Source organism: Xenopus tropicalis, chromosome 3, assembly GCF_000004195.4.
Source record: "Xenopus tropicalis strain Nigerian chromosome 3, UCB_Xtro_10.0, whole genome shotgun sequence".
NCBI lineage: Eukaryota > Metazoa > Chordata > Amphibia > Anura > Pipidae > Xenopus > Xenopus tropicalis.
The window spans coordinates 57,841,537-57,856,906 of NC_030679.2; the positions used below are offsets into that span (position 1 = coordinate 57,841,537).

Sequence of the window (15,370 nt, forward strand, 5' to 3'; positions counted from 1 at the left end):
AATGATAAATCTAAGCTTGCACCACAGAGCTCTTAAATATGTGTTTCTATTTTAGTCAGTTATTCTTTTGTGAATATTTATTGCATAAATGGTATCTGTGTTCCATGCACAGACACAGATAATTGGTTTCTTTACTTGTCAGGACTTCTTAAGGCACAGTTGAGGAGCAGCAGCCCTTGTAAATCATTGGGTTGGGTTTTATATATCAAATAAAAAATGGTATGTCCAATTTTATTTTATTACTTAACGATTTATTAACACATTATTAACGCAAGGCTAAGGCAGGGTACTATGAAAAACTTCCCCCAGTTTGCTGTAAATAAAAGTGAACACTAAAGTAGTGCTGGAGTAGTGTTTTAAATATGGCTGGTAAAAGAGTTCAATAGCAGCTAAGCAATACAGAGTTAGATGCTTGGCTGCAACTGATCTTATTTTGTACATTATCACTTCCATTAATCACTACTTCCTTTTTATGTCCATTAAATAACCGCAGCAGTGCACTTTAGCAAGACATCAGAAGCATTAGGCCTTTTCTGTGGATATGCTGCAGCATCAGGTAAAGTGGCTGCTATGGAAACACCTGCTTAAGGCAATAATTGAATAACTGCTCCTGTAATTTTGGAAGCCAGACACTTAAGAGTGCTAAAATATGGAGAGTGATACTAACAATTGGGGATTTATTTGATATGAGAAACAGTAGCTGTCATTTACAATGCAAAACACTGTGTGCAAAGTGCAAAAAAGCCACAAAGTCACAATTGGCTGGGGTTTTTTTTTTGCACATTGCACACTGCATGGTGTAAATTTCTGCAGGCTCCTGTGCTCAGAGACCTGTTGCTCATCCCCAGAATACAGAGCTGACTGCATTGTTCAGTGCTGTATTAGCAAGGGGCAGACAGTACCTAGGCACCCCCCTTTCAGACCTGAAAGTTAGGATGCTGTACCTCCTGCAGCTCCCTGATGCTGCAGTCTGCTTCTTGAACCAGATTTTCAAACCAGCATGAGAAGCAAATCCTAGCTTTCCCAGGGGTATAAGTGCTTTCTAAGTGAGCACTAAGGGGCATGCCCTTGCACACCTTAACACTCGAACACTTGTGCCCAGGGAATAGAAAATGCCCCCCACATAACTTTTTAAAAGCTAACTAAAGTCTATAATAAATCTTTCTTTGAAATTAGATTAATGGCTGGGTTTGCTGTGTAGGTTCCCTTAACAAGCAGCTATATCCTGTATAAGGAAGAGCCCCTGCTAAATATCTTCCTAAAGTTGGCCATACATGGGCAGATTGAAGATGCCACTCTGGCCCCATCAGACCTAGTCAGTAGCTTATCTGTCGATGTATTGAGCCCACCAATGGACTGCCCAGGCTATATCTGGACAATCCAACCATCAGATCAGCCATACATTCAGGACCATGCCTACAATCCACCCTAGTCATGGCTTATTATTTTAAACCATGCCCACGATCCACCCACACGTCATGCAATCCTTTTTTCATAACCCAGAAATCACACTTTTACCTCATTTGGCGTCCCTGACTGCAGTACCCCCTCTACCCAGTTAATGGTGGGTTAATATGCCCATCAGAACAATTCTTAACCGTGGTCTTAACCCCAACAGTGTAAAATTGTTTGGCATATTTCTAGAAGTTCAGTCAGTGTTATGAGCACACTTCATCTTGCTACACATGGCAAGATCTAAGAATTCAATATTAATTCACCCTGATTCACTGGACACTCACAAACATAACACTTAAAGTCATGCTTTCTGTAGAATTTTTACTGTACCTTACATAACTTTCTGCAAGGGTGCATGGCAACAGAAGAAATAGAGGAATGTTAGTGGTGTCAGTTTATGAATCTGCTTTCTTTCTACAACCTCAGCCTATAAAGCTGAATAACTTCTCAGCATTAAAAAAAAAATGGCCAATTAAAGCTTCAGAAATTATTTTTTTTTAAACTGTCATCTTGGTGTAAAATCTGCACATTACTCTTCTTAAATTAATTTACTGAAAAATTATCCCTCCTATGCTGGGCCATTCTCTTACCGAGCAATGGTTTATCGGCGGTGTAGATCTGTACATGCTTTACTATACTGAACAACACATACCACATTACTTTGCTTAGGCATTGGGTCTTTTGGATCTACCAGATTCTGTCTAAAGGTGTCGTTTAAATTGAAATACACAGGAATACAATGTTTGTTCAAAAAAAGCGTACAGGTTTTAAAATCCATGAAGTTATGGGCAGATAAGCAATAGGCCATCTGAGATCAGAAATCCAACCAGTGCCCCCCCCATGAATTTAATTCAAGCAACATTTCCTTGATGTTTGCAACTGGGTGTAAATAGGATTACTTATCTGCAAGAAGTGTGGGGGTTACATTGTGTTTATTTTGTTTTATTATTAACTTATTACTGTAATGTCATTCATTCCATAATGTTTGTGAAGAGCAACCCTGTGAAGAAGTTTGTTCTTATGTCAAATCTGCACCCCAATTTTTAGTTAGTTTTAAGATTGACGAAGAAGTGTCTAGAATAAAAACTATGAGGAAGTGGCAGGCCTTGGCTCTGACGAAACTCTTTGAGCAAAACTTTTTTTAGGCACTTTTTGTTGTAAATGAAAGCTTCCCCCATGTTTCACCTCCATTTGCATTTATTTCTGACTGTGTTTAAAGGATTTTGTAAGCGGACATAGGAAACTTTTTTCTATTGGGTGCAGCAAACGCTTTGAAAAATAGTGGGATTCTTACTGTCAGTAAGGAAGAACAAGGTTCTTCTAATTACAAGCAGTTAAATAGGGAAAAAGGCATGCTGCGGTTGGATTTTTTCTTTCAGCGACTTATTTATCTGCTTGAGGGATTTTTCTAACCTTTATTAGTGTGATTATGTTTGTCAGTTTTGTATATAGCATTTTGTTGCCATTGTTGATAAACTTACTATGTGAGATCTCTTGCTAAATGTACGGGAATTATTAATGTTAGACTCTTTTTAAAATAGTGCAATTAAAGTAATTCATACTCTGGTACTTATGAGGGAATTTGGGAGGTGCCATGGTCACTATTTAAGGGTCGTTTGGTTCAAACTTCTTTTTCATAACCTTTGCCCTATCAATACATGACAAGGTAATACTTACGGCGTTTTTGTGAAACAGCTTGAAGACATGCAGTAACAATGTCACAATTCTTTTGCACTTTGTGCTGAAGTCTATCCTTTTGCTTCACTTGTCGCAGCAGTTTAGCAGACTGTATTGCAATGCGTCGATTAAGTTCATCCTTTATGGCTTTTAGCTCACTGCAATCTGAAAATGACAAAGCAAGGGTATGTAATTCTGCAAACCAAAAGACTAATGTAATAGGTCACAATACAAATATCAGGAAGCAGACTATAAGTCTATAACTTGCCCCAGACAAATATAACCATGATACACTAATTGCTTCTGGTAAGGACTTTTGTACCAGCACTTCATGAAATTAATTTCATAATATGAGATATTGCCAACAGTGGTGTAACTTGGTCATGCTGGGCCCCCCTGCAAACAAATCTTCTAAGGTAGGAGAGTGGTGGGGGGAGAAGGGAGTGCAATATAGCTAGTTCTGTCAACGGCTTCTGAACTGCTTTTTTCATGCTCTTATATCTAAGATTTCGGTTCCTGTCTGGGCCAGGGGACTGCAGAAAATCTGTGGGGGTCCGGAATGGATAATGAAGGAAAGTAACCAGGGCAGAGTTGAATGTTAAGAAAGGAACACTGAAGTGACATCAGTGGAGTCCAGAGACAATGTAGAGGCCAAACTTAATACTATGCAGAATGGATACCTGAGAGAAACCTCAGAAGAGTAAGGACAATAGCAGGCTACCAACAGGTATGTAAGGCGATGGAGATGCACTAAGAGGGAGGGTTAGGAGATGTTTTATTATTTAGTACTGTTGGATAATTGTCTTGAATGAAATATAAATGTGAAATTAAAATACTTTCTATTTGCAACAAAAAATATTTGTAAAAAAGACAAAACAGTATATGAAGCCTTACTAAGGGCCCTGACACACAGGGTTCTTTATTGCCAGTGGGAAAATCTCCTCTCCTGCAGGTGACAAAGCACCCAACAGTAACTGGTCCTTCACATTTATTGGAATCACAGCATGTAAAATACAGGGTAACACAGGGCACTTTTCAGAGACTAGCCAGGAGAAGGGAGATTTTCCACCAGTGATTAAGCACTCGTGTGTCAGGCCCTTATGTTGAACAAGCAAATATATTGCCCTTTGAGGGCAGGAGCACACTGAACAGATTATCTGGTTTCCTCTGTCTGCATTTTGTACACAGGCACAGAAAAGCAGATCCACTGTCATCCGCTCTTTGTGTAGCCCCATTGTTGGGCATGGCATCAGCCTGTGTGGAGCTGCACTGAGCAGATTTTGGCACGAAAATGTAAAGTTTTGAGTTTTCTCACACATATTCTCTTAGTGTAGCTCCACACAGACTGATGCCATGCCTGTCAATGGGGCTTCATAAAAGAGAAAATGGCAACACATCGGCTTTTTTCCACTGCATACAAAACACAGTCGGAGGAAAGCAGATGATCGCTCAGTGTGCTCCTTCCCTTAGTGCTTAATCGTTATAAGTGGGACTTTGAGGAGTGTAATAGTATGGTAGCTAGGCCACACTGGTGAAGAAAAAAGACTAGAATATTTGACGCAGTTAAAGGGTCTGGAACTGTTGTAAAATGTCCTTCTGCAGTAAAGGCATCAGAAGCTTTCCAGGTTCCAGTTATGTCACATGTAAGTCATAAAGCAAACACAATTTGTCTAAGTGCGTATCAAACAGATAAATCAGTGGTTTTAGGTAACATATGGTGACCTTCTCCATGTCTTTTGATGTCATGGTTACAGGAACATTATTCTCAGAAAAATATATTTAACATGACATGAGTATTTATCAATTGTGAAATGATAATTTCCTGACCTTCTAACATAGCACCTTGTAAGAACTGTCGGCTTTCTTTTATAAATTGATTTTACAGTGTAGACAGAGCATTACTTAAAACAAAACCAAAATATTTTATACTAGTTTCAGAAGAATGTACAGGGGAAGAAACAATGAAGCAGAAAAAGGAGAAAGACTTCTAAAAATAATGAAAGGACACTTGAAGGACCTTAATTGTATCCTGTCTGGATTTTAGGTGGACGGCACTATACAACACCAATATGTGGGCCTAGTGTTCAGATAGTTGAGATGGTGTTTGAAAATAATTTGATACCTATACCAAATACATTTTACACTTTTTATTGTGCACTGTGCCCCAGAGACACACTGTATTAAAGTACATACTAAAAAATGTTAAACATGTTGTATTAGATTAAATTTGTGGTATAATTGCATACCAACAGTATTATATAGACCAGTGATCCCCAACCAGTGGCTCGTGAGCAACATGTTGCTAACCAACCCCTTGGATGTTGCTCTCAGTGCCCCCAAAGCAGATGCTTATTTTTGAATTCCTGACTTGGTGGCAAGTTTTGGTTGAATAAAAACAAGATTTACTACCAAATAAAACCTCCTGTAAGCTGATAGTGTGCATAGTGGCACCTCCATGAACTTTAATGATGCTTGTGTTGCTCTTCAAGTCTTTTTACATTTGACTGTTGCTCATGAGTAAGAAAGATAGGGGACCCCTGATATAGACCATCAAGAAAAGACTTGAGATTCTTTACAGAATCAGCATTCATTGATTTTAATGTTTTCCATGAGCTGGCATGAGTTGCTTCCTAAACGATCAATTATCACCTTCATATACATATGTACACACTCACTTAGGCTATGCATCACAAAGATCACTCAGCTGTACAACCTGCAAGTTAAAATTCATACATGACTGAATCTGAAAAATATTTTGTCCTCTTCCTTCTCAAAATTCCCTTGCTCTTTCAATTAGCTATCTTCCCATCTCTGCCAAGTCTGTGGTTAGTGTACAGTAGTACAGGAAGAATAACAGATTAAATAAAAGGTAGACAAAACAGGAGGCTAGAGGCAAGAATATAAAACATAAAGGGAAATACAGTATAAAAATCCATGACATGCATGTATAAAGAGAATGACACTAACTAGTATTCACAGTTTAGATCTTAGTGTCTTTTTGGATATATCTAAGGACAGAGGGCTTGTACCGGGATCCACCAACATCTTGTGCCACCCCTTTGTGTTACCAGCCTCCCCAACACTGCCTGATTTTGGGATAGAAGAGACTGATAAAGACAGAGCATGTAAGAGTAATATCAGACCTGTGCCAGACTTGGAGTTATGTTGTATATAAACATAAGAAATACTATACCAACAGTATGTAAGGGAACATAAATATTTGCCAGGCCAAGAAATCAGTCATGAAAAACCAGAAAACTGAAAGCTGTACTGTTCAATATTATCTGTAGAATTATGGAATCTGACCCATCACAGACCAATCTGGAATGATTTATTTCTCCCTGCATGCAATACGCATTAAAGGAACAGTAACACCAAAAAATTAAAGTGTATAAAAGTAATGACAATATAATGTACTGTTGCCCTGCATTGCTACAACTGGTGTGTTTACCTCAGAAAGACTACTATAGTTTATATAAGTAAGCTGCTGTGTAGCCATGGGGGCAGCCATTCAAAGGAGAAAAGGCACAGGTTACTTAGCAGATAACAGATAAACCCCCATTATATGGGGCTTATCTACTAGTTATCTGCTATGTAACCTGTGCCTTTTCTCCTTTTTTCCAGCTTGAATGGCTGCCCCCATGGCTACACAGCAGCTTATTTTTATAGTAGATTTTCTGTAGCAAAAACACCAGTTTTTTGCAGAGCAACAGCACATTATATTTTAATTACTTTAAAACACTTTCATTTTTTGATGTTACTGTTCCTTTAAGGAGTAAGGACTCAGAGATGAGCACTTCCAATGCCACCCCAAAGCAGTCAAAATAACACAATATCAGAATAGATAAATCTGGCAATTCCTTGGTAGGTTTAAAAAAAAAAAAAAAAAAAAAAAAAGATGGTTATTTGCATCTAAAAAATGCACTTTGCACTTGCCTCTGTGTTTATAATGAGTCATGTTTGTAGGACTGCAGACTATTTAAATTAAGCTGTGCAGGAAGGGATTTGCGATCCATCCTGGTGAGGATTCAAGTTCCAGAAAGCTTATTCGATTTAAAGGGTGGTTTATGTAATATGTGTCTTTTATTCCATCTTCAATATATAAATGTTATTGGTGCGGTTGCATTTGCATAAAACTGAACAAGTGCTGCTGGTTTTGCAGAATGCCAGAGAGGTCAAACTGCAAACTGCGATGGTCCACATGCCCCACCATAATCAAAGGCTCACTGTATATTAGCAGCATAGGTTAGACAGGTATGGGACTTGTTATCCAGAATGCTTAGAGCCTGGGGTTTTCCGGATAAGGGATCTTTCCATAATTCGACTCTCCGTACCTGTCTGCTAAAAAAAATGTTTAAACAGTAATTAAACCCAAAAGGATTGTTTTGGCTCCAAAATGGATTTATTTTATCTTAGTTAGGATCAAGTACAAGGTACGGTCTTATTAAAGAGAAAAAGGAAATCATTTTTAAAAATGTGATTTATTTGATTAAAACTGAGAGTCTATGGGACTTTCCAAGGACAGTTCGACCACACAGCGGCTTTCCAACAGAAAATGTGCAGTCTATGGCAGACACTTCTGCAGCTAGGTACATAGCTTGCTGAACCACAAATCATCATTTCCATGCAATTCCTGGGGTAGATATTTCAGCCACAGATAGCAATTTTCCCATTTAACACACAAATTATGGTTTGATAAAGCATGCATTATTTTCTCAACTGCATTTCAGCCAATGAAGGAGCATGTGAAACCACCCAAGCCATCTCTTATTCTATTGAATGGGAAATGCCGAAAACACCAGTACTGGTACTTTTCACCCAAAAATTGTTGCATTTATTTTGCACTGAAAAGCACCAGCACTGGCCAGCTACATTAAGGTAACATATTGAACACTGTAAATAGGAGAGGGTGTATAATTAAAAAAGATATAAATAAAGAGATTGTCAATTAAATTAATTTTGTTGTTTTTATTGAAGTATGTCTAAACAGGCATTCATGTGTGTATTAGATGTGATACAACCCCTTGAAGCATTGCCATTACAGCACATGCATAAAATGTAAGACCTGGATAAGTAAGATATATTAAAAATGGGGAGCTGAACTCTGGACCATACTGACTGGTCAGGAGGCGACATAACACACCATAAAAAACAAAGCAGGAAGTATAAAATGTAAAGATACTCTACACGGTTTATTACAGAGAAAAAAGGAATAATTTGACAAATGGCCTTCATGTAATTTGTACATATTTTTATGGATTACAGATTCCATACTTGTTTATGTCTTTATTTAAAAGCAGATTGAACATCTTTAAAGAGAGATGCCAAAGTCACAGCTTTATAGGTCAGCAAACTATAATTCCTTGTGAAGCAGGAAGTATTTTTCCCTACATCTTAAACAATACAAATCTTTATTTTTCCACTAGCTTGGAAACTTGCTGTTTGGAGTTGCATTATGTGCCTTTTCATGTTTGGCCTTGACATCCTGGTAAAAGTACGTATGTTCTGTCCCTTCATTGCTACATTTAGCAGTGGGGAGTGTCTGGCTCCCAGCTACATTCAAACGAAAGATGGGGCCTGCAGTCTAAGGGCTCTGGTACATGGGGAGATTAGTCGCCCGCGACAAATCTCCCTTGTTGCAGGCGTCTAAACTCCCCAATCACCGGTGGGATGGCATATGCGGCGATTTACATTTTCGCCGGTGGGATGTCATATCGGGGAGTTTAGTCGCCCGCAAGAAGGGAGATTTGTCGCGGGCAACTAAACTCCCTCGTGTACCAGAGCCCTAACTGTTGCTGCTGCTAAATGGAATAAGCAAAACTGGTTGCCTATCTTGCATTTAGCAGCTCAAGGAATGCATAAGAGAGAGACAACAAAGCCTCTATATTCTCATCAGTGTCATGACCCCCCAAATCAGGGATCCCCAAACTTTTCTTTACTTGTGAGGCTATCTGGTAGCCCCATTCAGACGGTTAGTCTGCAGAAGGCTCTGCTTGGTTTAAAACTGGGTCTCTGTGCTTTTTAAAACTTGCCTCCAAGCCACAAATTTAAAAATGGGCACCTACCTTGAGGCCACTGAAAGCAACATCAAAGGTGGTGGTGAACAACATGTTGCTAACAAGCCAATGGTTGGGGATCGCTACTCTTAAAGTTATTCCTCCATGCAGACCTTAGAAATCCTAGGCATTATAGGGCTTTATTTGAATCTGACCGTAAAACACTAGCACTGCAGCTTAGTGATGTCATGACAATGATTATAGTGACAACCTTACAGTTTGCCAATTGTAGGCATATAAAAGCCTACTCAGAAAACATGGACTACTAAACAATAACATTTAAGTTTACTTTTTACTTTCATCTTACCTTTTATGGACTTAATGTAACTAAGTTTAATGATAGAATTTATATACTTAAGCCCAACTAGCACCTGGTGGTAAAGCTAAATCACAGTGGTAAATTTGCACACTCAAATCTGCCAAGCTAAATCTAACCAGTATTTCTAATGTTAAACCCTTCTGTGAGCTTGAAAAATCATTTTTATTGATAGAGCGTTCAATTTTGCTTTAGCTTGGTTTCCTGCACCATACTATACGGGCACCAATACTATTCTGGCATTAAAATCCTAACAGTTTGAAGACTTATAACTCAAAATAAAATTATAAATTGCAACTTTTCGGAAGATGGTAGGTTATGTAAACATACTTCATTGATATTTGGTTTGTGTATTATGGGATGATGCAAAGACTTACAACTATGTCATAAATATTCTGTAAATGTCTGAATTGTGTGTCCATGTGTTTTGTAATTGAATAATAAAGAGAAGGTGCTTAGGTAAGGTAATATATTACTCCACCGCTAAGATGTCAGAACAGGAAAGTCCCCCTCACTTTTCTGGACAGATGGTGTGGATTAAGTTTATCATCCCAATGCAGTAACTTAGATCTAAGGTGCAAGCCCCAGCCTTTTTATAAGAATTATTAATAATACTGCTGGAAGAAACTTATTTTGACTTGTATAGGTCATACTTTTATTTGCAAAGAGTTGAGAGGGAAAGGACAATCTACAATTGACAAACTGTAAGGTTGTAACGATAATCATTGTCATGACATCACTACGCTGCAATGCTAGTGTTTCAAATAAAGCCCTTCTAGACTGTCACATCGTAAAGTCTGTATAAATGCAGGCCAAGAAAATGCCATTCTGCTCTTCTCTGTCTCCACTGACAGGAGACCCACATTTTTCTATGCCAAAATCCACTATGTGTCTTAACGCTGCCCAACACAGAAGCTAGTGAAGAAGAGTGGCTGTTTCTCAGCCCGCATTTATATACAAAGTGTGATCATGGCCTGAGTACACGGATTCAGTGTGACTGTTCTCAACTATGCTCAACTGTTAATAAATAAAGGAGATAAACAGAGATCATGCACACCAGTGTACATTCTTTAGCATCCTTGCCTTCTGAACAATGTTGACAACTCCATATGCAAATCTTCATGCTAATGACACATGCAGCAGATTGAGGCTCACAATACACAAGATGTAAATGGATATCATAGTTCTCTGTTGTGCTCAGTCATTAGTATTAATGAAAATCACTTTTTCCAGTAATTCATTAAGGGGGTTCAAATGTGTTGGTACACCACAACAGTAATAATCCCTTACCATAGACCCTTGGCAGGGCCCCCCATTCAATGAAAATTGCACCAGCCTTAACTGATATACTTCATCCAGTATATAAACTGTAATATGGTTGGACTCAATTACCCAAAAAATACGGAAGCAGTTTAGAAGTTAAAATGAAAGATACCTATAGTTGTTTTTGGGTGCCATTACCTTACAGAAACACATATGTCAAGTTTGCTGTGCTCAGAACTTTTTCAGGTCTGCTCCTATAAATGTTTAAGTACCACGCTTCTGCCTGCTTGCAAGAAACTGATATTCTAGGCCTGAGAGTTGCAGAACAAATGAAGTATTTATTTATTTTAAATTGAAGGGAAACTCCACCCAAAACACAGCTTGAGCTTTTTGAAGAGTAAACATAATATCAAGCAACTTTGCAATGTACATGGTTTGGAACAATTACCTAAGTCTAGCCCCCTGTTCTCCTGCTAACCTGGGTGACTACTTTGAGACTCGAAAAAAATGTAACAGTAGTTGACTGTCCTCAGCATGCCTTCAGGCTGCATCCTACAAATCCCACAATTCTCTGCACACACAATGTCAATAAGGAAAGGAACATCACAGCACAGCATTTTGGGTTATGTAGTTCCTGCAAGCTGACTGTAAACTGTGGTACAATTCGTAACAACGTTTTAGTCCCTTCAACCCTGCAGAAAGAGAAGTATTTTGCAGCTGTTTTTCAGCATCTAAAAATGGTATTTACTCATACAGTGATTGCAGTGATAGGTATAATAGGGGCTTGTGTGCAACTCTTTAGCAAATCTTGGTTTGAAATCCAGAGGTCCCCTTTAATTGGGAACCATCTTACATGGAGATTAGTCGCCGGACGACTAATCTCCCTGAAATGCCATCCCACCGGTGAGAATGTAAATCGACGGTGTGATGGCATGCGTGGCGTGGCGATTTACCGACATCGCGAAGCTGCCTTGAAAGGAAACCTCGGCGATGCGTATGCCATCCCACCAACGATTTACATTCTGGCTGGTGGGATGGCATTTCGGGGAGATTAGTCGCCCGCAACGAGGGAGGTTTGTTGCGCGCCCACTAATCTCCCTGTCTGTCACAGCCCCAAGAATGCTACATAACAGTTAATGTTAAAGTAAACTAACTTTTTAAAGCTTTCCACCTATGGCTTTGTGACTTTATTTGCCCAATAAGGCTTTGATTACTAATAATATCTTCATATTAAAAAAATGTCCATCTTTCTGCCTATCTATAAGCAATTCTGTAGTGGGGTAATACGTCAGGCATTTCCTTTAGGGCACTATAGACTGTATATCTGCAGCATATAGCATAAATTTTTAAAGATATCAGTATATTGTATTTATTATTATCCTTATAGTTTTAAATAGACAATGGAAAGCATAACCTCCCAAAAATAATTCAAGGGACAGTTTAGCTTTAGGACATGTGTTCACGTCTACAAAAAAAAATAACTACTAAAAAACAATTACTTTTTACCCCCTTGAAAATTACTTTTTTCTGCACCATCTTTAAAATAAAGTTTACAATATCATATTTGTTTTGTATTCTAGTGCTTATCTTTTTATGCCCTAGAAACAGTGCATGCCATTCTATATATTTGCTTGTTTTATGATTATCAGAATGCTTGTGTCTGTAGAAAAGGATATCCAACCTGTAGCCCTCCAACTCTTTTAAACTTCAGCTTCTGGCTTGTTCTGCCAGTTAAAACTTTAAAAAGGTTTTGGGAGTTATGGTTCAACAAGAGCTGGAGGGTTGAAAATTGTAATTTCTTGCTGTAGGATTTTATTGTCGTTTATTAAAATATAAATTTATATAGCTCACACACTTACCTTTCTGCTTCAAGTACAGCATCTGGTGCCTGCTGCTTTGCCTTTCACTAAGTTCTTGCAGGAAACCAGACTCGGGGTTGCTCCTGCTCAGGAAGGCATCAGATCCAGATGCTTCAGTTGAGCTGTCCACACTATCCTGTTGGCGAAAATAGTAACAGCCTGCCCCACCACGATAAGTATCATAGAGCTCCGTAAGTAGTCCATTTACTAGTGATGATGTGCGACTGCGGCCTTGCTGCTGGGAATCACAGAGGGAGACATCAATTTCATCTCCGCCACTTTTATTCCCATTGTCTTGTGTTTCACTTGCCAAATCTTGATGATTAGTAAGTGGCCAAGCAACCTGAAATGCACCAGGCCAGGCACTGAAGTTTTGCTGGAAACCAGTACCTCCATGGCTCTCATTGACAAATGCATCACTCTCCACATCTCTGAATAAATCCTCGGCTTGCACATCCATCGTTCCTTTTAGAGTTATCTGTGCAGACATAATTCCAGAGTGCTGCCCTGGCAAATGTTACCAACATGTCATCCAGTGAGACGCAAACATGGAGCAGTGACACACACCACCCATGCCTGACCTGCTCCTTCCTTTTCCACTCCACAAGCAGCTCCCAACTTTCTGACTCTGATAGCAGTTCCTGGAGCGTACTAAACAAAGCAACAGGGGGAGCTGACACTTCCAAAACCCTCCTCTTGCTATAATGCTCCTTTATTTCCTTTCCCTCTTCTCCCTCTGACAAAGTGGTGCAAACCAGTCTGGTAACTTTTCCAGATACTTGTCTAACAGGTGAATAAGAAGCAGTGACGTGTGCACTCATTCCACCTGCAGCAGCTCGGAGGTATGCCTGTGGCTTGCCTGTCAGTCTGCCTACACAGGATAAGAAGGAAGGAAGGAAACACAGTTATAACAGGGGCAACAAACATTTCTAGATAATTCCAGATAAGACTTCAATTAATGTGTTGTTATTATTTTTATTGCCCTGAGCCCTTTTTTCCTATTTTAGTTCATTATTTTACAAAAAAAAATTTCAGCAAAGTCCCGTTTTTAGCAGAGATACAGGCATAGTTGTGGGCACCCCATAAAAAAGTATATCCTAACTGTTAAAGTTTAGGGATTTTAGGAAATTCCTGTAATCGTGCCGCACATCCTCCTTCCTTCCCAAAGACATGGCATAGAAAATGCCGATGATAAGCTTGCGCTTGTGCAGCCCAATCAGATATTCACACACACACATATAATAACCGTGTCACTTACTGGTGTCCAGTGACCCGATAAATAAGTGCGAAATTGCGTCCAACTAAGAGCAAGTTACTGCGCACTAAAGAGCCGGGCGCTCTGTGGGAGGGGCTAGGGACTGAAGCGGCGAGGGTTAGGGGTAAAGGGTTAAAATCGGAGACCCGGACTCAGGAGTAACGGGGGGTTGCGGTAAGGATTGTACCGCAATGTACATAGTAAATATCTACAAAAAGCTGTTCGAATGGAACTCTAGCAAGGCACTAGCCTGGGGGCTCAGCTACATTGTATCGTGTGCTACAAGGATATTCAAATCGTCTGCAAACAAAGCTGCACCTCTCTGCATGTGACCGGGTTAAAGGGAACGTTTATATTTAAATAGCAGTAATCATTACTTTGTTTTACATTGTTTGCATTATTAAACATGATTTCTACTACCAGGTCCTAGTATGTGGGTGCTATTTTTTTTCCATACAGGGATTATTATTAACATTTATTTAGAAAGCGCCTACATATTCCGCAATTGAAAAAATTCACCACAACAAAAATTTGCCAAGTGAGGAAAAAGTGGCAGTTGTGTCAAAAAAGTTGCGTTCATGCCAAAAAAAGTTGTACGGTAGCCACATTTTGCCAATTTTTCGGCAAAGCGAAACAGGACAGATTCGCTCATCACTAAAGAATTCTGGAGCAGGAACTTGTAGTTATATAGTTATGTTCTATTATATAACTTCCTATCTCTTCTATTAATTTATTATTAAATAGAGGAAACAGACCCCACAGCTGTGTGTGTGAGGGTCTGCTTCTTTTGTATAGTGACCCCCTGGGTCACCCATGACTTTTTGTACTGTTGGTGACCTGTGAGGGGCAGGAGCTGGGCTCATAAATTGTTTTTTTATGGGGGGGGGCAGGATCCCAACATTACACCACTGGTCTTAAGGCTGAAGATTCACTTACATCAGACATGTTTTATGATGAGCTGTTGTACAAAATATTATTAGAAGAATGAATTATTTTTCAAATATCACACTATCTTGGCAATGGCAACTACATTTAAAATGTAAAATTGTAAATATATTATATGTCAATATATATATGTCAGTAAATATATTATATGTCAATATATATATGTCAGTAAATATATTATATGTCAATATATATATATATGTCAGTAAATATATTATATTTCAATATATATATGTCAGTATATTAAAGAGGTCCCAAAAAAGAAGGACTAATGTATGTCCTGCTTGAGGTAACACAGGACACGAAGGAAAGAGTGCTCAAAAAGCAGGACTGTCCTTCCTAAAGTAGGATGTCTGGCCACCCTAATCCTAGTAGCACTATATAACTAAAGTTAGACATACATACAATATATACTACAATGAATATCAGCCTGGTGCAGTACTCCCTGTCATGTGCTAAAATCAATTATACTTCCTAATTCCAATATAGCATTTTCTATTATGATAGAGACCCAATTTATTAACTAATAGAGAACAAGCAGACA

At 38.8% G+C, this 15,370-nt stretch overlaps 1 protein-coding gene across 5 annotated transcripts in view; it reads right to left on the bottom strand.

The window, feature by feature from the left end:
• tbc1d30 (TBC1 domain family member 30) overlaps positions 1-13,985 on the bottom strand; it is a 41,823-nt gene extending 27,838 nt beyond the window's left edge. Inside the window, exons 1-3 of one of the 5 annotated variants that reach the window (XM_012959192.3) lie at positions 13,885-13,985; positions 12,627-13,497; positions 3,133-3,297 (exon numbers count right to left, since the gene is read on the bottom strand). In XM_012959192.3, the coding sequence (XP_012814646.1) occupies positions 3,133-3,297; positions 12,627-13,116 (655 nt within the window). In that variant the 5' untranslated portion in view covers positions 13,117-13,497; positions 13,885-13,985. Of the gene's footprint in view, positions 1-3,132; positions 3,298-12,626; positions 13,498-13,884 lie in introns of those variants that run through there. The other 4 variants (XM_012959195.3, XM_018092142.2, XM_018092143.2 and 1 more) reach the window with 4 other exon arrangements.
• Positions 13,986-15,370: the final 1,385 nt, after the last annotated feature.